Source organism: Chrysemys picta, chromosome 7 (assembly GCF_011386835.1).
Source record: "Chrysemys picta bellii isolate R12L10 chromosome 7, ASM1138683v2, whole genome shotgun sequence".
NCBI lineage: Eukaryota > Metazoa > Chordata > Testudines > Emydidae > Chrysemys > Chrysemys picta.
The window spans coordinates 37,787,236-37,810,183 of record NC_088797.1 but is presented as its reverse complement, the minus strand read 5'-3'; the positions used below and the strand labels follow the sequence as shown (position 1 = coordinate 37,810,183).

General features: G+C 46.4%; 1 protein-coding gene across 2 annotated transcripts in view; it reads right to left on the bottom strand.

The window, feature by feature from the left end:
* The window catches only part of RAB43 (RAB43, member RAS oncogene family), a 29,748-nt gene extending 7,114 nt beyond the window's left edge, over positions 1–22,634 (bottom strand). The window contains exon 1 of one of the 2 annotated variants that reach the window (XM_005309090.5): positions 22,290–22,634. In XM_005309090.5, coding sequence (XP_005309147.1) covers positions 22,290–22,508 — 219 coding nt within the window. In that variant the 5' untranslated portion in view covers positions 22,509–22,634. The remainder of the gene's footprint in view (positions 1–22,289) is intronic. The other variant, XM_005309089.5, reaches the window with a different exon arrangement.
* Between the last annotated feature and the right edge of the window lie 314 nt (positions 22,635–22,948).

The following is a 22,948-nucleotide window of genomic DNA, read 5'->3' as shown; positions in this document are numbered from 1 at the left end:
ACTGGAATTAATTTGCAAACTGGACACCATCAAATTAGGCCTGAATAAAGACTGGGAAACTAATTTCCCCCTACTGTTACTCACACCTTCTTGTCAACAGTTTGAAATGTGCCACCCTAATTACATTGCCCTCATTACCACTACAAAAGTGATTTTTCCTCCCTTGGTATTCTACTGTTGAGAATAGCCCACTTCCACTTTAATTCAATTGTCTCGTTAGCAATGACCCCCCACTTGGTAAGGCAACTCCCATCTTTTCATGTACTGTGTATATATACCTGTCTACTGTATTTTCCACTCCATGCATCTGATGAAGTGGGTTTTAGCCCACGAAAGCTTATTCCCAAATAAATTTGTTAGTCTCTAAAGTGCCACAAGTACTCCTCGTTGTTTTTGCTGATACAGACTAACACAGCTACCACTCTGAAACCTCCCTAAATTGGGTTGTTTCCTTCTAGAACAGGGGTGGGCAAACTTTTTGGCCCAAGGGCCACATCTGGGTATGGAAATTGTATGGCCATGAATGCTCACGAAATTGGGGGTTGGGGTGCAAGAGGGCGTGAGGGCTCCGGCTGTGGGTGCGGGCTCTCAGGTGGGCCTGGGGATGAGGAGTTGGGGACGCAGGAGGGTGCTCCAGGCTGGGACCGAGGGGTTCCGAGGGCGGGAGGGGGATCAGGGCTGGAGTACGGGGGTGGGGCACGGAAGGGGTCAGGCTCCGGGCGGCACTTACCTCAAGCAGCTCCCAGAAACAGTGGCATGTCTCTCCTCCAGCTCCTATGCGGAGGCACGGCCAGGCGGCTCTGCGCGCTGCCCTGTGCGCAGGTGCTGCCCCTGCAGCTCCCATTGGCTCTGGTTCCCGGCCAATGGGAGGGGCGGGGGCAGCGCTTGAGGTGGGGGCGGTGTGTTGTGTCCCGTGACTGCTCCTACACGTAGGAGCCGGAGGGGGGACATGCCGCTGCTTCTGGGAGCCGTGCGGAGTGGGGCAAGACCCCAACCCCGCTCCCCGGCTGGAGCGCCGTAGCGGGGTGTCATAACTATAAAGGGAAGGGTAACAGCTGTCCTGTGTACAGTACTATAAAATCCCTCCTGGCCAGAGACTCCAAAATCCTTTTCCCTGTAAAGGGTTAAGAAGCTCAGGTAACCTGGCTGGCATCTGACCTAAAGGACCAATAAGGGGACAAGATACTTTCAAATCTTGGGGGGGGGAGAAGGCTTTTGTGCGTGTTCTTTGTTTGGGAGTGTGTTCGTTCTCGGGACTGAGAGGGACCAGACATCAATCCAGGTTCTCCACATCTTTCTAAACAAGTCTCTCCTATTTCAAACTTGTAAGTAAACATCCAGGCAAGGCGTGTTAGTTTTCCTTTGTTTTCTCAACTTGTAAATGTACCTTTTACTAGAGTGTTTATCTTTGTTTGCTGTACTTTGAACCTAAGACTAGAGGGGAGTCCTCTGAGCTCTTTAAGTTTGATTACCCTGTAAGGTTAATTTCCATATTGATTTTACAGAGATGATTTTTACCTTTTTCTTTAATTAAAAGCCTTCTTTTTAAGAACCTGATTGATTTTTCCTTGTTTTTAGATCCAAGGGGGTTGGATCTGTATTCACCAGGAGTTGGTAAAAGGAAGGAGGGGGAAAGGTTAATTTCTCCTTGTTTTAAGATCCAAGGGGTTTGGATCTGTATTCACCAGGGAATTGGTGAAGGTTTTTCAAGGCTTTCCAGGAAGGGAATTCATTGAAATGGTGGCAGCGGAACCAGAGCTAAGCTGGTAGTTAAGCTTAGAAGTTTTCATGCAGGCCCCTACATTTGTACCCTAAAGTTCAAAGTGGGGATCCAGCCTTGACATGGTGGTAGAGGGGTGGGATCATTTTAAACCCAAAAGCCAGTGAGATTTTTTTTTTCCTTCTAGCTGTTTGGAAAGCCGAGCTGGAGGTAGATAGATGCATATCTTATCTCTCCTTGCCTGAAGGCAGAGGTGTTAAGTTTTTTTAACAAGTCCTTTGTTAAGAGAAGTGTTCAAATGGGCAAACAAAGGTAAAGGGAATTTACAAGCTGAATTGTTTTTTTTTTCTTTTTACATCCTCGGGAGTAGCTAGTTAGAAAGTCTCTGTTAACTCAGCAGCAGCCAGAGCTGAGAGCTTCCCAGTTTCAGTCAACTGCAGAGGGGGTGACCCAGCACAAGAAAACAGGAAAATGACTACAAAAGAAGAAAAAGCCAAAGAGGAGGCCCACAAGAGAGCTATGGAGCTGAAAGAAAAAGAGAGAGAGCTGAGAGAGAAGAAAAAGCCAAAGAGGAGGCCCACAAGAGAGAGATGGAGATGAAAGAAAAAGAGATGGAGGAGAGAGAAAAAGAAAGGAAGCATGAACTGGAAGTAGCAAAGTCTAAGCAGAATGCACCAGGCAATCATAACAACCCCCCTCCAGGTACCACATCCCATCCCAGAAAATTCCCCACCTACAAGGCAGGCGATGATACTGAGGCCTTCTTAGAAAATTTTGAAAGGGCCTGCCTTGGATACAGCATCGCTGCAGACCAGTACATGGTAGAGCTGAGGCCGCAGCTCAGTGGACCCTTAGCAGAGGTGGCGGCTGAAATGCCTAAGGAACACATGAACAGTTATGAACTTTTTAAAAACAAGGTCAGACTCAGAATGGGGCTAACACCCGAGCATGCCCGTCGGCGGTTCAGAGCCCTCAAGTGGAAACCCGATGTGTCATTTACCCGGCATGCCTACCACATTGACAAAAACTGTGATGCCTGGGTATCAGGAGCAAATGTTAAATCTCTGGAAGATCTGCTTTCCCTAGTAAAAATGGAGCAGTTTTTAGAGGGTGTTCCTGAGGAAATAGAAAGGTACATCCTAGATAGGAAGCCCAAAACTGTAACTGAGGCGGGGGAGATTGGAGCCAAATGGGTGGAGGTGGCAGAAAAGAAAAAAACTAGTAGCAGTTGGAGCGAATATCAGAAGGGGCAAGCCGAAACAAAACCTTACCACCGGGGACAACCCAAGGCCCCACCCACATCCCAAGGGAAACCCCAGACGCCTTCTCAACCCACCACACCAGTCTCCACCAACCAACATCGCCCCGGTGATACCTTAGCAGGGCGATGTTTTAAATGTAATGAACTGGGACACATAAAGGCTCACTGCCCCAAGAACCCCAACCGATTACAGTTCATTACACCCCAATCACCCCAAAGATCCCCAAACCCAGATGCCTCTCTCATACCCTCGGAGCGAAGGGAAACCTTGAGAGTGGGCGGAAAGAAGGTTACCGCCTGGAGGGACACTGGGGCTCAAGTGTCAACTATCCACCAATCCCTAGTGGACCCCAAACTCATCAACCCAGAGGCTACAGTGACAATTCAACCCTTCGTGTCACAGTCTGTAACCTTGCCTACAGCCACGTTGCATGTCCAGTACAAGGGCTGGTCAGGAATGTGGACTTTTGCAGTCTATGACAATTATCCCATTCCCATGCTGCTGGGGGAAGATTTGGCCAACCATGTGAAGCTAGCCAAGAGGGTGGGAATAGTCACCCGCAGCCAGGCTAAGCAAGCTTTCACCCCCATCCCTGTTCCTGAGCCGTCCACCAGGGCCCCGTCTGTGTTACCGGAGACACAGACAAAGGTGGTGGAACTGGATCCCCTGCCAACGACTGCAACAGCCGTAGTGGATCCAATCCCAGAGACTCAGCCAAAGCCAGTCCCAGAACCGGAACTGGCAACGCAACCAGCACCAGAACCATTGCCAGCACTGAGTCCAGCGCTTGCAAACCCATCTACAACTCCAATGCCAGAGGGCACCAGCGAGCCTGACCTGGCAGAAGCAGCAGATAACCCTACCCAAGAGGCTCAGCCAGAGCCTGAGATACCACATAGTGCACCAGCGGACAGCGGTTCACAGTCAATGGAAACAGCCCCAGCACCTGCATCGCTTCCAGAGGGACCAAGCCCCAGTCCACAGTCCAAGGAGGAACTGATGTCTCCAGCATCAAGGGAACAGTTCCAGGCCGAGCAGGAAGCAGATGACAGCCTTCAGAAAGCTTGGGCGGCGGCGCGGAGCACCCCACCGCCTCTCAGCTCTTCTAACCGATCCCGGTTTGTTGTAGAACAAGGACTTTTATACAAGGAGACTCTTTCTGGTGGGCACCAGGAAGACTGGCATCCTCAAAGACAGTTGGTAGTTCCCACTAAGTATCGGGTAAAGCTCTTGAGCTTAGCTCATGATCATCCCAGTGGCCATTCTGGGGTGAACAGGACCAAAGACCGGTTGGGGAAGTCCTTCCACTGGGAGGGAATGGGCAAGGACGTTGCTAAATATGTCCAGTCTTGTGAGGTGTGCCAACGAGTGGGAAAGCCCCAAGACCAGGTTAAAGCCCCTCTCCAGCCACTACCCATAATTGAGGTCCCATTTCAGCGCGTAGCTGTGGATATTCTGGGTCCTTTCCCAAAGAAGACACCCAGAGGAAAGCAGTACATACTGACTTTCATGGATTTTGCTACCCGATGGCCGGAAGCAGTACCCTTAAGCAACACCAGGGCTAAAAGTGTGTGCCAGGCATTAGCAGACATTTTTGCCAGGGTAGGTTGGCCCTCCGACATCCTTACAGATTCGGGAACTAATTTCCTGGCAGGGACCATGGAAAACCTGTGGGAAGCTCATGGGGTGAATCACTTGGTTGCCACCCCTTACCACCATGAAACCAATGGCCTGGTGGAGAGGTTTAATGGAACTTTGGGGGCCATGATACGTAAATTTGTAAATGAACACTCCAATGATTGGGACCTAGTGTTGCAGCAGTTGCTTTTTGCCTACAGGGCTGTACCACATCCCAGTTTAGGGTTTTCACCATTTGAACTTGTGTATGGCTGCGAGGTTAAGGGGCCATTACAGTTGGTGAAGCAGCAATGGGAGGGGTTTACGCCTTCTCCAGGAACTAACATTCTAGACTTTGTAAGCAACCTACAAAGCACCCTCCGACACTCTTTAGCCCTTGCTAAAGAAAACCTAAAGAATGCTCAGGAAGAGCAAAAGGCCTGGTATGATAAACATTCCAGAGAACGGTCCTTCAAAGTAGGAGACCAAGTCATGGTCTTAAAGGCGCCCCAGGCCCATAAAATGGAAGCGTCGTGGGAAGGACCATTCACAGTCCAGGAGCGCCTAGGAGCTGTTAACTATCTCATAGCCTCCCCCACCTCCAACATAAAGCCTAAGGTATACCATGTTAATTCTCTTAAGCCCTTTTATTCCAGAGAATTAAACGTTTGCCAGTTTACAGCCCAGGAAACAGATGACACGGAGTGGCCTGAAGGTGTCTACTATGAAGGAAAAAGGGATGGTGGCGTGGAAGAGGTGAACCTCTCCACGACCCTTGGACGTCTGCAGTGACAGCAGATCAAGGAGCTGTGCACAAGCTTTGCACCAATTTTCTCAGCCACTCCAGGATGGACCGAATGGGCATACCACTCCATTGACACAGGTAATGCTCACCCTATTAGAACCCCACCCTACCGGGAGTCACCTCATGCCAAAACTGCTATACAAAGGGAGATCCAGGACATGCTACAGATGGGTATAATCCGCCCCTCTAAGAGTGCATGGGCATCTCCAGTGGTTCTAGTTCCCAAACCAGATGGGGAAATACGCTTTTGCGTGGACTACCGTAAGCTAAATGCTGTAACTCGTCCTGACAACTATCCAATGCCACGCACAGATGAGCTATTGGAGAAATTGGGACATGCCCAATTCATCTCTACTTTAGACTTAACCAAGGGGTACTGGCAAGTACCACTAGATGAACCCGCTAAGGAAAGGTCAGCCTTCGTCACCCAGGCAGGGGTGTATGAATTCAATGTACTCCCTTTCGGGTTGCGAAATGCACCCGCCACCTTCCAAAGACTTGTAGATGGTCTCCTAGCAGGATTGGGAGAATCTGCAGTTGCCTACCTCGATGATGTGGCCATTTTTTCTGATTCATGGGCAGAGCACCTGGAGCACCTGGAAAAAGTTTTCGAGCGCATCCAGCAGGCAGGACTAACTGTTAAGGCTAAAAAGTGTCAAATAGGCCAAATCAGAGTGACTTACCTGGGGCACCAGGTGGGTCAAGGAACTATAAATCCCCTACAGGCCAAAGTGGATGCTATCCAAAAGTGGCCGGTTCCAAAGTCTAAGAAACAGGTCCAATCCTTCTTAGGCTTGGCTGGATATTATAGGCGATTTGTACCCCACTACAGCCAAATCGCCGCCCCGCTGACAGACCTAACCAGAAAGAAACAGCCAAATGCAGTTCAGTGGACTGATGAGTGTCAAAAGGCCTTTAACCAGCTTAAGGCAACACTCATGTCTGACCCTGTGCTAAGGGCCCCAGACTTTGACAAACCGTTTCTAGTAACCACAGATGCGTCCGAGCGAGGCGTGGGAGCAGTTTTAATGCAGGAAGGACCGGATCAAGAATTCCATCCTGTCGTGTTTCTCAGTAAGAAACTGTCTGAGAGGGAAAGCCATTGGTCAATTAGCGAAAAGGAATGCTATGCCATTGTGTACGCGCTGGAAAAGCTACGCCCATATGTTTGGGGACGGCGTTTCCAACTACAAACAGACCATGCTGCGCTACAGTGGCTTCATACCGCCAAGGGAAATAACAAAAAACTTCTTCGGTGGAGTTTAGCTCTCCAAGATTTTGATTTTGAAATACAACACATTTCGGGAGCTTCTAACAAAGTGGCTGATGCACTCTCCCGGGAAAGTTTCCCAGAGTTAACTGGTTAACAATTGTTCTTGGAATGAAACATATTGTTAGTTTTTATATAATCAGTAGTATGTCTAAAGGTACATGTGTCTTATTAACTCTGTTTTCTCCTAGAACTCCAGGAAGAAATCACAGCCAGTGTGGAACCGAACATCCAACACTATCTGTGATTTGGGGTGTGTGTCATAACTATAAAGGGAAGGGTAACAGCTGTCCTGTGTACAGTACTATAAAATCCCTCCTGGCCAGAGACTCCAAAATCCTTTTCCCTGTAAAGGGTTAAGAAGCTCAGGTAACCTGGCTGGCATCTGACCTAAAGGACCAATAAGGGGACAAGATACTTTCAAATCTTGGGGGGGGGGGAAGGCTTTTGTGCGTGTTCTTTGTTTGGGAGTGTGTTCGTTCTCGGGACTGAGAGGGACCAGACATCAATCCAGGTTCTCCACATCTTTCTAAACAAGTCTCTCCTATTTCAAACTTGTAAGTAAACAGCCAGGCAAGGCGTGTTAGTTTTCCTTTGTTTTCTCAACTTGTAAATGTACCTTTTACTAGAGTGTTTATCTTTGTTTGCTGTACTTTGAACCTAAGACTAGAGGGGAGTCCTCTGAGCTCTTTAAGTTTGATTACCCTGTAAGGTTAATTTCCATACTGATTTTACAGAGATGATTTTTACCTTTTTCTTTAATTAAAAGCCTTCTTTTTAAGAACCTGATTGATTTTTCCTTGTTTTTAGATCCAAGGGGGTTGGATCTGTATTCACCAGGAGTTGGTGGAAGGAAGGAGGGGGAAAGGTTAATTTCTCCTTGTTTTAGATCCAAGGGGATTGGATCTGTGTTCACCAGGAGTTGGTGGGAGGAAGGAGGGGGGATGGTTAATTTCTCCTTGTTTTAAGATCCAAGGGGTTTGGATCTGTAGTCACCAGGGAATTGGTGAAGGTTTTTCAAGGCTTCCCAGGAAGGGAATTCATTGAAATGGTGGCAGCGGAACCAGAGCTAAGCTGGTAGTTAAGCTTAGAAGTTTTCATGCAGGCCCCTACATTTGTACCCTAAAGTTCAAAGTGGGGATCCAGCCTTGACATGGGGCAAGCCCCAGATCCTGCTTCCTGGTGGGAGCTCGAGGGTCGTATTAAAACATCTGGAGGGCCGGATGTGGCCCCCGGGCCGCAGTTTGCCCACCTCTGTTCTAGAACCTCTTGGTCTTACTTCCCTAAATCCCTCTACAGTCCTATACAAGGACTTAGGTAGCCTCTTGCAGGACACTTACATTGCTAACTTTTTACCAATATTACAATGACTATAGGCTGTGCTGTGCATACATGTGTGACTAATTTACCTTCCTTGGGATCTTGTATCTTGTCAGCTGTATGCTGAATGAGGAAGGCTATTATTTTGACCAGCACAACTCACCTCTTTTAATTTAGAAAAAAAAAATATTAAGGAAAAACTCACCTTGAAAATTCTAAAAATCAAACGACTTCATTTAAAAAAGTTAAGGTTGCTAAGTGGCAAGACTGTTTTGTTAAGACAGAATCAATAAAAAACCCAAGCACTTCAAATCAAGGAAATTAATCGTTGATCCAAACCAAATGCAATTCTTTCCAATAGTCTCAAATACATACATGTCACAAAATCCTATTGAAAAAGAAACACGAATACTCGCTATATGTACACATTAGTCAGCCTCAAATGCAAGTCATATTTATAATTTTATGAGGAACTGACAGTTACACATTCTCCCATTAAATTACATATGCAACATTATTGGCAAGAAACAGCAATTACAATTTCTTTACCAAAAATTCTACTCTTAATAATGACTGCTTCTCATTAAAAGTATCCTTGACATTTTTTTTTAACACTAAAATCAAAATAAATACATAAAGGAACTGTACAATCCAGAGATCAGTGTTAAGGATGTGATAAAATATTTTTATATTTCATAACAATGTTGTGTTCACACAGGCAGTATAGGATATGAAGCTCTTAACTATTTCCTTTTAAAGTGCTTAGGTTTTGTAAATGATGTGATAAGAAAGTGCAGTTGTCACTTAGCAACCTTAACTGTTGTTTAAACAATTTTTGTTTTTGTAATTACATTGGCAACAACTCACATTAAGACAGTGAAATAGAGAGGTTGGTGAATAAGGGTTCAATTCAACTGAATACATCGAGAAGTCCAAAACAGCTATATATTGAGAGACTGGCAGGACGTTTTTAAGCAATTATCACCAGGAGCAAGTGGGTACAGGGTAAAGGAGGGAGGATAAATACTCACTGTTCTCAGGAAGTGTGACAGGATATTCTCATTGAACAAAGCAGAGGAGCTGCCCTTGTCACCAGTCTTGTGATAGTAATTTTGCTACTGAATGTCTATTTATTACATGAGTTGGTTATTTTGGTCTGTTTTTTGCTTTGAGTTTTGTGGCCACCACAGGCTTTAGCATTGGCTGGCACTGGGCTACATTGTGCTAAACAGAGTGTACTACTTTGACACACAACCACCTACTTGTACAGGAGTTACTCCTATTGCACAAATAATGAGCATACTGCACACAAACAACAGAGGTTCCTCCGGTTCTTTATTGCTGCATAAAGTTTAATGGCTTGAATGCTGAATAACTAGCAGATAAACTGGGTAAAATGCACATCCAATGCTGTGTATGTACGTAGGTATGTTACTTTGAATATCCAACCGTGATGCTAAAGCAGCAGTGAAAGAGACCCTTTTAAAGATCAGTGCAGAACCTTTCCCCCTCAAACCCCTCTTTTTTTCCTTTCCTCCTTTAACATTTTGAGAGCAGATGGATCAAAATGTTACAAAGAATTTTGCCAGCTGCAATTACAAACCACACAATCCAAAAGATGGCGGCAGTGGCGTAGCCAGGTTCTAAGAGCAGGGGGAGCAAACATTAAAAAGGTGCCCCCCTTTGGCTCCTCCTCTGGCCATGTTCCCCCATGGCTCCTCCTCCAGCTGCTCTGCCCCCCCCATGGCTCCTCCGGCCACGCTGCAACTATGCTGCGCCTCCCCTTCACGCCTGGGGTGCAGCAGCCCCCCCCCCAGTTCCAGCCCCATGTGTGTGCAGGGACCAGAGGGGATTACCGCCTAGATCAGGGTTATAGGGCCTGGCTCTGCTCAGGGGTTCTGACCCCTCACGGCTGGCCGGGAACGCAGCTCCTGGCGGGTCTGGGCCCCTTGGGCAGTGGGGCAGTTTGGGGGAGACTCCGCGCTCCAGGCTGAGTGCCGGCCGCCCCGAACTCATCCCCTGCTTGCCCGGCTCAGGCCGGGAGGCAAAGAGCCAGAGGCTCCCGCCTAGGTTGACATTCTCGCAGCAGCCCCTTGCCCCTCGCACCCCCGTTTAGCCGAGCTCCTCTTCTCCACCCCCTCACCCAGCCTGTCCCTCGCTCTCCCCCCGCACAGGAAGCTGAGCCGGGGCGGCGGCAGCGGCCACTACCGGGTAGGAGCTGCAGGTGATTCCCCATGTTGTTGGGCTCTCCGCCTACTTCCTCCACAGCCTTCGCTGTTTACCCGGACAGGAGTCTGGGAAGCCGCCGGGCGGGAGGAGGAGCCACCGGGGAATTGCTCTGACCTGCAGCCATGGTGAGCCGCGACACAGCGACCCCTAGCGTCCAGCAGGGCGAGAGCTACCGGGAGAGCCGCGGGCCGGGCTGGGCACCCCTCACCGTGTCACGTCCCGGGGCGGGACGTGAGGAACCTTCTTTGTGCTACCGGCAGCAGTGGGGTCTGGTGCAAGGCCGGCGCATGGATCCCGCTCAGAGCGCGGGGCCACCGGTGCCACTTCCCGACAGCCGGGGCGGGGGACGGGGAGGCTAATGGCGTCCCCCGGCCAGCGCAGCCCGGGACCAGTAGAGGCCGCCTATGGTGGTGAAGTGGCCTGCCCGGGCGCGCTTCAGGCAGCAGCTGATCGCTCCCCCCAGGGCTGCGGGTTCCCTGTGACCCCTTCATCTCCCCGCACCAGCCTGGACTTGGGAAGAGAGATGGACGGAGGCAGCCTGCAGCGAGCACAACAAGCCGTTACTAACTAAGGCACCGCTTTTAGAAAATGTGCTGCAGGGAAGCGGCTGCTTCCCCTGCACCCCACTAGCTACGCTACTGGATGGCAGCACATCAGGTATCCCTCAGGGATCGATGTATTATCACCACTTAATATTACACAAGAAAACAGAAGTGATTGTAAAGAAAGCCTGAGAATGGAAAAATACGAACAAATACATGCCATACCATCCACATATTTCAATTTGGATTTAGCAATTCCATACACATTACCAATATTTAATAGAATCCATCAATAGTCTCTTGTTCTCTACAGCAAACTCTCTTCTAAGTAGTTATAGCTAAAAATTCAGCAGTTTGTTGTTTTCAGCATAAATTCTTAGTTTTTTCAATACCCATGTACTCATCAAATCTAAAACTATTTTTATTTCTTACCAACACACACACTGAAAATTCCCCTGCTAATATTCACATGGGGTTTCCAGTTCCTACCAGTTTCCATCTCCCAGTATGGTGAACTATGTGCCTATTATAATGTAAAAAACATTCAGAAGGGCGTTTTTTACTTTTTTTTTGTTGCAATCTTGCAAAACAGTAAATTATTTATCCCAGGTGAGCTGGCAAGTTAGGAAGTTTTTCCTAATGTCCAACCTAAACCTCCTTTGCTGCAATTTAAGCCCATTGCTTCTTGTCCTATCCTCTGAGGTTAAGAAGAACAATTCTTCTCCCTCCTCCTTGTAACAATCTTTTATGTACTTGAAAACTGTTATCATGTCCCCTCTCAGTCTTCTCTTTTCTAGACTAAACAAACCCAATTTTTTCAATCTTCCCTCATAGCTCATGTTTTCCAGACCTTTAATCATTTTTGTTGTTCTTCTCTGGACATTCTCCAATTTGTCCACATCTTCCACCTAAAATGTGGTGCCCAAAACTGGACACAATACTCCAGTTGAGGCCTAATCAGCGCAAAGTATAGCAAAAGAATTACTTCTCATGTCCAGCTTACAACACTCCTGCTAATACGTCCCAGAATGATGTTCGCTTTTTTTGCAACAGTGTTACACTGTTGACTCATATTTAATTGTGGTCCACTATGACCCCCAGATCCCTTTCTGCAGTACTCCTTCCTAGGCAGTCATTTCCCATTTTGTATGTATGCAACTGATTGTTCCTTCCTAAGTGGAGTACTTTCCATTTGTCCTTATTGAATTTCATCCTATTTACTTCAGACCATTTCTCCAGTTTGTCCAGATCATTTTGAATTTTAATCCTATCCTCCAAAGCATTTGCAACCCCTCCCAGCTTGATATCGTCCGCAAACTTTGTAAGTGTACTCTCTATGCCATTATCTAAATCACTGATGAAGATATTGAACAGAACTGGACCCAGAACTGATCCCTGCGGGACCTCACTCATTATGCCCTTCCAGCATGTCTGAGAACCACTGATAACTACTCTCTGGGAACGTTTTTTCAACCAGTTTTGCACCCACCTTATAGTAGCTCCATCTAGCTTGCATTTCCCTAGTTTGTTGTGTTGCTGTAGCAGTTTAAATGTAGACATAGCCTTACATCTGTTTGTCCTCTCCTCTTCTCCCCAGGGCTAGAAGTGTGTTCAGGGGAGTGTTCTGTTTTGGATTTTATATACATTACAAACACATTGCTATATCTTTGTTAGAAAAGGCAAGGTCAAAGAAATGTGCCTTGCACTTAGAGTGAAAGATGGTGAGGCTTCTAATGATCCTTTGTTCCTTTGGGACATAACTCCACACTCTTGAGCCAGTGTCACATTCCAGGGAGTAATCCAGACTAGTGAGGGGTTGTGTCACCACCTGCCCTGCAACTTTGGGTGCCTCACAATGCTTTGCTGCTTTAGCTCCCAACCTGAACCAGTCATAAACAGCCAAACAGATGCAGGCCACACGCTGAGTGTCTGTATACCTGCAGCCTGCCAGCAACACTCCAGTCACACTCTGGCTTCCACCAACATTGGTTACCACTTGCAGGGTGACCCCAACACACTTCCAGTCCTGGATTTCCCCAAAAACGTGTGTTCTACTTTGTCCAGCTCTCTCCTGGACAGTTCAGATATTAGAAGTCTGTTACACTGGTAAGGGGTCAATAAGCAACAGTTTGCTACTTTAACTGGAGTTACCCAAACAGTTCAGTTAAATCAAACCGAATTCAGTATTGTGTGTAAGAATAAAACAAATTTATTTAACTACAAATCCTTACCATATGTTCCCAGCAACAGGGCTGACCAAATTCTCAGGTCAGAACCCCTCCCCGAAGTCCAAAGCCTGGTTCTTTCATCATCTTGAGGCAGGGGGGAGAGCACAAATACCTAGAGTGTTTTCCCCCCACCCCCACTTTTATACTCCAGTCACCCTTTGAAAAGCATTTTCCTGGGGGTTACCTCTAGATAAAGTTCCTTCCCACTGTGAGGACAAAGATATGGAGTCTCGTGGTGAATGAGCTTCCATGTTGTTTGTTAAAATGCAGATCGATCTGTTCCTGCCCCCTTTCATTGCCAAGAAATGGTTACTTGACTGGTGATTGCCAGTCAAGGTTGAATCCACTTGGCTTGAGTCATTAGCTTGTCTTTTGTACTTGAGAAACAGGTTTAACCCCTCCCAAGACTTGTCTGGTAAATACATTTCAGTCATAATTTTATCTTATGTTCATAACTTTATATATAGTGTCACTGCACACATTTCACCATGATATTATTGACCAGTGAATTATTAGTTTTCAAATGATACCTCTCAAGGCATATTTTGTACGAAGATTATTACAATGCTGTATAGGGTATAATTACATGGTGCACCCGTGATTACTGGTCACAGATAGCCTCCAAGAAAGTTCCTATTCAACTAACCGAAAATGGACAACGTTTACATAATCTTGTCATTGCAGAAAATGGTAAGTTTCTCATTGGCCATAACAATACAAGATTAGGTCAACATATGTCATGCAATGTACATTTAGAAGAGAATTTTATTTGTGAAATCAGATAGCAAACTAAGCAAAATGAATATTTTTCAAGTTGTCAAGGACAGATTTTTTAGCACCGAGAAATATGTTGCGTAGCAAAGGTGCATGTTGAACAAACACACACAAAAAACCTGAAAATAAAGTTGTCTTGCCTCCCCTGCTCCCTATATAATTTACTAAGCACTGGCTTCCTTTCCACTTTGTATTCCTGTGATATCCCCACTCTGGCACTTTGAGTGTAGAAGGTGGGGGCCCGCAAGGATTTTAAAAATTAATATTTGCCACTCCAGGCTTGTATTAAACTCCCAAGGTTACAGCTTTTCTCTGACCTTGGCTTGGTAAACGCTGCCACCACCCAAGTGCAAAACCCCCTTTGGAACCCAGGAAGACGCACTTGGGAATTCCTTCCTGTGGGGTACCCTCAAGCCCTTTCACTCCCCCTCCGGGGAAGAGCTGAGAAAGAAAACAAAGGAAATTAGCTGTTGCCACCAGCTAATTCAGGGATTCTCAAACTAGGGGTTGGGACCCCCTCAAGGGGTCACAAGGTTATTACAAGGGGGGTTGTGAGCTGTCAGCCTCCACCCCAAACCCTGCTTTGCCTCTAGTATTTATAATGGAGTTAAATATATAAAAAAGTGTTCTTAATTTATAAGGGGGGGGGTCGCACTCAGAGGCTTGCTATGTAAAAGGGGTCACCAGTAAAAAAGTTTGAGAGCCACTGAGCTAATTAAACAACATGCACAAACCTCTTAGGAAACCAAAAATCCAATCCTGTTCTTTAAAAAAAAAAAAAAAAAAGAAATCTGGAACTTAGGCTTTTGGTAGATTTTAAAAGAGCAATTCCAAAAATTAAGCACCCAAAACAGCTTTCTTGGGGGTTCAGCTTAAAGGTTACAAGCAAACAAAAGCATGTGGGGTGAGCACAGAGGAGTCCATTAGCCATAAGAAATAACAGAAATAAACCTAATCGTGTCTTTCTAAACATTCCTGATCTACTTACACATTTGGGAGTTCCAAATAAGTAGTTCTAGGTATGATCTGATGATTTATCATCATACCTGGCTTAAAGCTTCTCATAGCATAACTGCTCCCTGTTCCCTTCTTTCCCGGAGAAAAAAAAACAGAGCAAAGGGGAAGTTGTTTCCCATTTTAAAATGTTCTAGCCTTCCCATTAGCTCTTTTGGTCAGGTGCCCACTCCCTTTCCTTCACCTGGGGGACTTTTTAAAACCCTTTACAGGTAAAGCAAGCAGCCAACTGCCACCAAGAGGGACTTTATAGCTAACTTGCTTGCTGGGTGTCCATAAAAGGGAGCTACGCTCCCCCCCCCCCACTTTCATTTATCACAATTCCTAAAGAAGTTGGAGATAGTGGGGGTGCATGTTCACTTTGTTTGTGCAACAGCATCAGTGATATTTCATCTCTAGGAAGTATTTAATTGTTTAGCACTACAAACACAGCAGGGGAGTTTGCATGTTATGAATCCCGCAGAGAGTAGAAACTTTCATATAATTTCTTTGGTAATGGATGCAAAGGGTATTTCCTCCTAAGTGATTCTAAGCCAGCTTACCATGTTTAAGCCCTTTCATATCAAATGGCAAACAACAGTATAGATTTCAGTACACCAGCAAATTCCTGTATGTACTTGGAAAAAGCTTTACCAAAACAATTTTTGTAACTTAATCTGTATGATCTTTCCCAACAAGAACAAAATCAAGGTTTGATCAGGCAAGACCTCCTTTCCACTAATGCATTTCAATTTAAAATTCTATTAATATACAGAACAGCGAGGGGAAATAAATGAATGGCTCATCCTGTCATGTGACATTCTAAAAGAAAAGAGGTGCCAGGCTGAATTCCAGTTTGCTGGGAACGTTGCACTCCTGTTTGCTTCAATACCAGGGGTGTCAATTTCATTGAGGAGAGGGCCAAATTCTACCTTTGTTTATGGTCTGTGGGCTGGGGTAAAAAGAGATCCAGGGGAGAATATGGCCTATATATAGTAACTCAGGCTGAGATCCACAAAAGGACTTAGGTGCCTAAGATCAAAATTTAGGCACCACTGATAGTCAAGACCCTGATCAGCTGCTGCCTAACTTTGGAAGTGCCTAAAATCCAGCAGCACCTACATTTTTGCCATAAAAGTCCCCTAAGTTTCTGCTACTGGGCATGCACACAAGGTACACAGGCGCCTAGCTCATGCTGAAGCCCCAAACCACCTCAGCATCCTAAAACCAGGTGAAAACAAGCATTGCCTGGCCTACGTTGCCTGCAGAGTCGGATCTGGTAGGCATCCTCAAGCACGCCTGACTCTACACAAAATGGTCAGGGGTGAGAAAGAGGGCCTCCCTGATAACCTTTAGTTCAGTGGTCAGAGCACTCATGCAGGAGGTGGGAGACCCCAGTTCAATTTCCCCCTCTGCTTGAGGTGGAGAAGGAATTTGAACATGGGTTTCTCACCTCTCAGGTGAGTACCCTAACCATTGGTCTGTACAGTTATGCTAACTTTCTCTCTGGCCCAATGCACAATTAATGTTCCATGTGGAATGGCTTCAACAGGAGAGACTGAGAGGGCCCCACACCAGACTATCCCAGAGCTCAGGACATATGGGAGATCCCCTCCGCCGTGCAACCCTGCTTTTGTGTGGAGTTGGGTATGCTTTGCTGCCATTCTAATAAGAAACGGCGTAGGCGCCTGACTCCAGAAGAGGGTTCCTGGCTGTGGATCCCAAGCAGATATTGGTGCCTCCTTCCAGCTCAGATTTAGGCACCTAACTCTTGAACGCGGCTTAGGAAACACTCCTCTCCTCAGTATCTGCTTTGGTGGATCCCCACTGGCTTTTGTAGATCCCATTCTGAGGTGATATCTCTCCCCTTCCATTGTAATGGGAACCTAGGCACATAACTTAGGATCCGTGTAGGACACGACTATTTCTGTCCTTTGTTTCTCTTCCTTCCCCATCTTTGTGTCTCTTCTGTTCTTCCCTCTATTTCTTTCCGTGCTGCAACTCCCAAATCAGAACCCCTGGGATCTTCACTCCCTCCCACCGTTCCAATTGATTAAATGACCAGCGATTAAATAGTTCATGTTGCCACTTGTGTGTGAAGTCATTGGGCTTTAGAACTGACACTCCAGATTGGGGTGAGGAAAATGTAACACTTAAGACAGGGTGTGATGAAGTTTACAGACCTCTCGCTGAGACTCAGGGAGTGATGGAGCAGTACTGGTCCAAGATGACCCTGCTTCTCAGCAGCTGCAGAGCATGCTCCAAATGTAAGACCTGCTTAAATGGGGTCTCTGGCAATCAAGCCAGGGAAGAGTGAAGAAGAGGCTGTCTGCAGGAAGGAAGCCAGTTAGTAGCTTCTGGGACAGAGAACTTTACAGGGAAAGGCTCTGGACTGGGGGTAAGGCCTGACTGGGCAGGCAGGGGCCACCTGAACCCTCTTTCTCTTGTCTTCTCCCTGATAAGGGGGAATAAATGGACATTGAGAAGGGAACTCGGAAGCTCCCATTGACTATCTGAATAGTTGAGAGTGTCTGAGGCTGAGCAATCCTCTGCTGGGAGGGAAGCAGAGTGCTGTGACCACACCCCAAACAGAGGAGAGAAGAGAACAGGGGGGGTAGGAAGTGGCCTGGGGAGGCTTGCCTGCAGTATCAGCTAGAGGGGACTGACAGCCGGTGGAGAGGGAGGGCCTGGGCTCCCCTATCCTTCCCTCTGCCCTCTGTTTGATTGGGAGGACCCTGAGATCGCTGGGGGATGATAGATTTTCACTCAGCTCCGAGGCCCTTAGATTGCCCAATAAAGCCATCTTAGGACTTTGGAGACTGTTGAACCTGCCCACTAGGCATGCTGGTCCCTAAGTGCTGCCTGCTACACACTGTTTCAGGCTGTCTGCAGATTCAGGCAGATGTCACTGCACTAGTTGTGGTTTGGTAGCATTTGGAAGGGCTGAAACTTCCTGTTTTCTTTTTAAATGAAAGCTGAGAATCAAAATATATGCCATGTAATCCACACGGAAGCATCATGTAGGCAGAATCCAGCCCATGGGCCTATGTTTGATAACCCTGCTCTACACGTGTGAGCTCCACAATTGTGAGTACATTATGTAATACATACATAAACTGATGATGAAATAATCAATTAATTCTTAAATACTGATAGGAGACCAAGCCCAATAACCAAAATGTTGAAGATTTGAATTTTTTCAAAATATTTATCAAACCAAGGAAACCCATGAAATCACGTCAAAAGGACTTGAAGGAAGTCATCATACTGACTCCAGTCCTTTAGACCTCATTGATACTGTCTCCTTTAACTGTATCACACTCCCATTTTCCCTATCTCATTGACATAATAGATTTTATCAGTTTTTTTTTTTTTTAATTGTAAGCTCATGGACAGAGTCTGTGCCTCCTTTTATGTTTGGAAAATGACTCCCACATTGTGGATGCCATTGAAAGTAATGAATAATTTGAAAAAGCCACGGCAGTCTATCATACCAAGGGAGCCTTTGTCATGGATCGATTCATACACTGGAACTGTATTCTAAAAATCTTTAGCTATTTGCAATTAAATAATCAGCTATTTGGTTATTTGACAGTGCCCTAAACTGCGTGATTAGGCAGAAATTTAAAAACTGTCAAATGAAGGATTGGGTAGCTCTGGGGAGACTACTCCTGATGGCTGGTTGACGGCTTTTTCAACATGTGAATTACTAAGTCCAGTACTCCATAAAAAAGGATTCACATTACAAAAGCTATTTCCCCAGTTTAAAAAGAAAGCTTCTTTCTCTTCTGTTGCTTTAAGAAAGACAAACAGAGGGAACTGACTACACAAAGGAAATAGTAATATTGACTACATACAAAGTGCTATCAAATGGACAAAGTAAGCAAATGGGGGGGGTATTCACTAATCTTTCAGTTATTGCAATCTTAATTGTTACTTTTAACAACAGTTGATAAAGTTTTTAGAAGTGTGATTCATAAACTGTTGTCCCTTTAAATCAAGGACAATTGTCAGTCTCACAGACTAATGCCCTGATCTCTCATTCAAATCTTTGCAGGCAGATTTCTGAAGATAGAGATCTAGGGGTGTGCAAAGGTCTACCTGAACAGATACAACAACAGAAGTGGGGCCGCTGCTTTTTAGTGTAAACTTATTTTATAAATGAAATCTTCAGATACCCAACTTCAGAGCTTGTGTTGAATGGACAGTTACAGGCAAATGCACTTTGCCTGCTCATCTGAAGGCCACTACTTGTTCTGAACTATTGCCCTGCTATTGCTTTAATTTTGGCATTGACTGTTTAAATGAGAAGATTGAGAGGTTCTATTTAGGACACAGCAATTTAAGGAAATCCAACAGGTGTTTATATAGAACTTTAAAATGTGTATCAGCTGATATGTGCTTTTCTCACAAACCAGTAGGTGAGTGAAGTTTTAAAAACGGCCAGTCTAACAACTAATCCCAAAGATTAATGTCAGATTTAATTCATGTTTTTTGTAAATTTCCTGCCAAATAAGTCACTGTTAGGTAACCTAAGGGAATTTCCACCAGTGTAAATGATAAGTAAACATAAACAAAGGAAATGTTGCTACCATGCTAATAAGGACTTGTGGATTTGTATTTTGTTCTCTCTCTCAAAAGCTTTCTATTGCTCACTCAGAACAAACTACTGTTTTATTGATGGGAGTGTTACCATTTACTTCAATAGGGAGCAGTTAGACCAATGCTGAACACTCTTAAAATCCCACCATCTGTCCTCATGGGTTTTAATCTGGTTAGAGGGATACAGTTAGGTCCTGTATACTATACTTGTATACTACAACTTTTAACCACGCTGCACTGGGTTGCCTGGCACTGTTGTTGCTAGAAATCGGGCCTATGTTTTTCATCTTTAAAAGAGTTAGTTGAAAAAAATCAGATGAAATGTTTAGCAGAGACTGGTTTTTGACAAAGTTCCAGTCAGGCAGGTTTCCTATATATGCTGAGCTTATATTGTCAGAATAAGGAATCCTCCCATCACAAACTGCACTAAAACCACATTTGTCGAGTATGTAATGCCTATGAGCTTCATGGTGTCCCATTTAACTCCAAGTTGTAAGTGTGGTTACAAAATGAAAATAAAATGCCTCCCTATTCTCAGCCTCCTGTAACATGCTGAACAAACCTATTTAGATTAGATCCTCAAGAGCTGAATACCTGTAGGTAAGTTTCGAATCCAGAGCTGGATCCAAATTTCACAATCAGTCACTATCTTAATAGGCCAAACAAAAGACTCACATCCAAACATTTTCAAGTTCTGGGCATGTTCTGATCTCTGGCTCCATCTCTAATTCAGACCAAAATATAGTGCCAACTACAGTATGTCTACTAGCTGGATCTATTAGTACACCTTACTAAATACGTACTGTAGATTAATTTGCCTGCTTGAAATGCCTATTACTGCTGAATTAGAGATTCTTTTTCTTATTGTCAGTACTTCTGCAATACCTAAGGAGTCTGGTTTAGTCCCTGGGCCGGAGCTGCCCAATTCTCAGTGTTCCTAGCAGAGATACCTGGCATGAGAGACACATTTGTCACTTTGTGTGTGTCTGGCATTTAAATTGAGCCAAGTTTCAATCTTAGAGGGGAAAACCCCACTTCCTGTGCCTCCTAACTTGGTGAAAAGCAAGAAAGAGGAACTAATATAAGATTAAAAAAACACAAAATGATACTTTTTGCAGGGTGACTTGAAACATGAACTGCTTACCCCAGCTGTACAGACAGAACTAGAACCAGAAAGACAAAACACCTGCAAAGGAAGTAAATGCCCTAAACTTTGAGCTGTCCATAGAAACCATACTCCTTACTGTAAGCTCATCATTCCTCTCCTCCCAATAACTTTGATCATTCTCTTCTGTCACCTTTTTCCTACTTGCTAGGATTGTTGCCCATTTTCCTCACCAAAGCTACTCTGAAGGAAGAAGCAGTCATTAGAGGACCTGGCCCCCTACCTTGGCACACAGCTGTGAGACAGACCAAAATACAATTGTAATTACTATATTTATATAACTCTTTCATATTAAAGAGGCCTTGACTCTAGGCTGTGACCAAACTGAGCTCTGCTCAGCCTCTGGGGGAAAGGGAAGGAAATGAGCAAAGATGGCTGCATACTACCTGGATTCTGGAGGTAACTGGATGACTGGGCTAGTCCACAGAATAAATTAAGCAGCCCCATAGGCTGTTCAGCATCAAAGAATAAACAGTTGGAGTGCAGTGTGCTGCAGCCATGCTTTCCCTCTTCTGAATTGCCCCAAGAGTTGGTCTGCCACTTCTATGCCATGGATACAATGGAGCTATTTCCCAGTGGGTAGCTATGCCACTGTGGCACCTGTATGCCCACATAGCTGATATACACAGGAAGAGCAGAGGCCAGAATTAAGGCCACTGAATCATTCTGTTTTGTAAACAGGATCCTCCAAATGGCTTTTTGTGTGTGGTTCCTTGTACACTGGGATCTCAATGTGACAAAGTGCTTAGAAAAAAATCTTAGTTTCATATTAACTACCAGCCCTGCAACCTCAGTCTGGGATCTGAAATTCAAACTGTGTTCTTTCTAGCTTGTGCATTATCACCAATAACCTGAACCGACTGAGATTCTTTATTATACTCAGTTATACCTGAACTGTCTTGAAGAGTCTGCAGTTAGAACTTAACTGATACTGCTGAGGTGTGAGCAGAAATCAGTCCAGTTCACTGTGCCATTGTTGACTCCTAAGCAGTATATGCAATAAAGATAAACTTATTTTTGTCACACACATATATAGTAGATGTTTAGAGTAAAAAAGGTATCACTTTTGAACACAACAGCACTTTTAATTGTCTGTGCCAGCTTGCACAGGGATCCCAGCACAGAGCATTGAAATTCAGCCACCTCTGCAGGAAGCGGTGGCAGTTGTTTCATGGCAATGCTATAGCTAAGTTTAGAAGAAGTATACAAATTGTTTGTAGGGATCTCACTGCAGAGGGAGAGGTGGAGTGAACAGGCATGGGGCAGTAATATGCTAGGGCTGTGATGTTTGCTGCCAGCCAGGATATCCTCTTCCTCTCCCCATCCTCCAATAACGGCGCTGTCAGGGCAGCTCAGTGCTGACGTGACAGCCATCCTACGGGCTCTACTGCTCTCTCCACCTCTGCTCAGGTGACCACATGGTACCACCAAACAAAGGCCACTCTATGAAATGCAGAATTATACTATTTTGACAGCTGTCTCCCTCCCTTCCCCTGCTCATGTTCTACTTATGGTAGAAACCCCCACCTCTGGGTGCCAGTCTTGGCTGGAAAGCAGGCTGCTCGGATCAAAGGCTGCTGAGTGCCCCTGGGCGGATATGGGTCCTAGCTTTTTAGGAACCACCTGAGGGGCATCACTTCGGATACAGGACAGGGATGGTCCCTCTCAAGAGCTGTTACCTCCCCCCCCCCCCCCCCGTGCCTCTGGGGCTCTCTCCCGCCTGCAGCCCCGCGGCTCCGGCTCTGCCCCTGCTCCAGCCCACCTTGACCCGCTTGCCCTGGATCTCCAGGCTCTTCATGGTGAAGTCCACGCCGATGGTGCTGCCCTGGCGCTCGGCGAAGGCCCCGGTTTTGAAGCGCTGCACCAGGCAGGTTTTGCCCACGCTGGCGTCCCCGATCAGCACCAGCTTGAAGAGGAAATCGTAGCGCTCCTCCGGGTCCGGGCCGGGGCCTGCCGCCCCCAGCGTCGGGGGGCCGGGCATGGCCTGGCCGGGCTCGGCTCCTTCACCCTCCGCAGCGGGGAGCCGGGCTCTGCGCAGCGCCCGTCGCTCCGGGCCTCAGCGCCCGGCAGTCAGCGCCCGCCCCGCCGGGCCGGGCCTCGTCTCGGACCCGCCTCTGCGCCCGCCCTCCCTAGCATGGCCCCGTCAGATGGCGCGCCTGGGCATGCTCGCCAGCCAGTGCCCTCCGCCCGCCACGGGGCCGAGGGAGCCGAGCCGGGCTGGCGCTGGCGGGCCCCGCGGAGAGGGGGCGGCTCTGGCCTTAGCCGCAGCCTAGCCCGATGCGTGGCAGAAGGGGAGCAGCCGCCTGTTAGGGCCCTGACCCAGCCACCGGCTCCTCCGGGGTTACCGGCTTCTAGGCGTAGTTTGGGATTTTAAAAGATAAACCCGCGTGCCCAATGGCATACAGAGCAGAGGCATGAAAC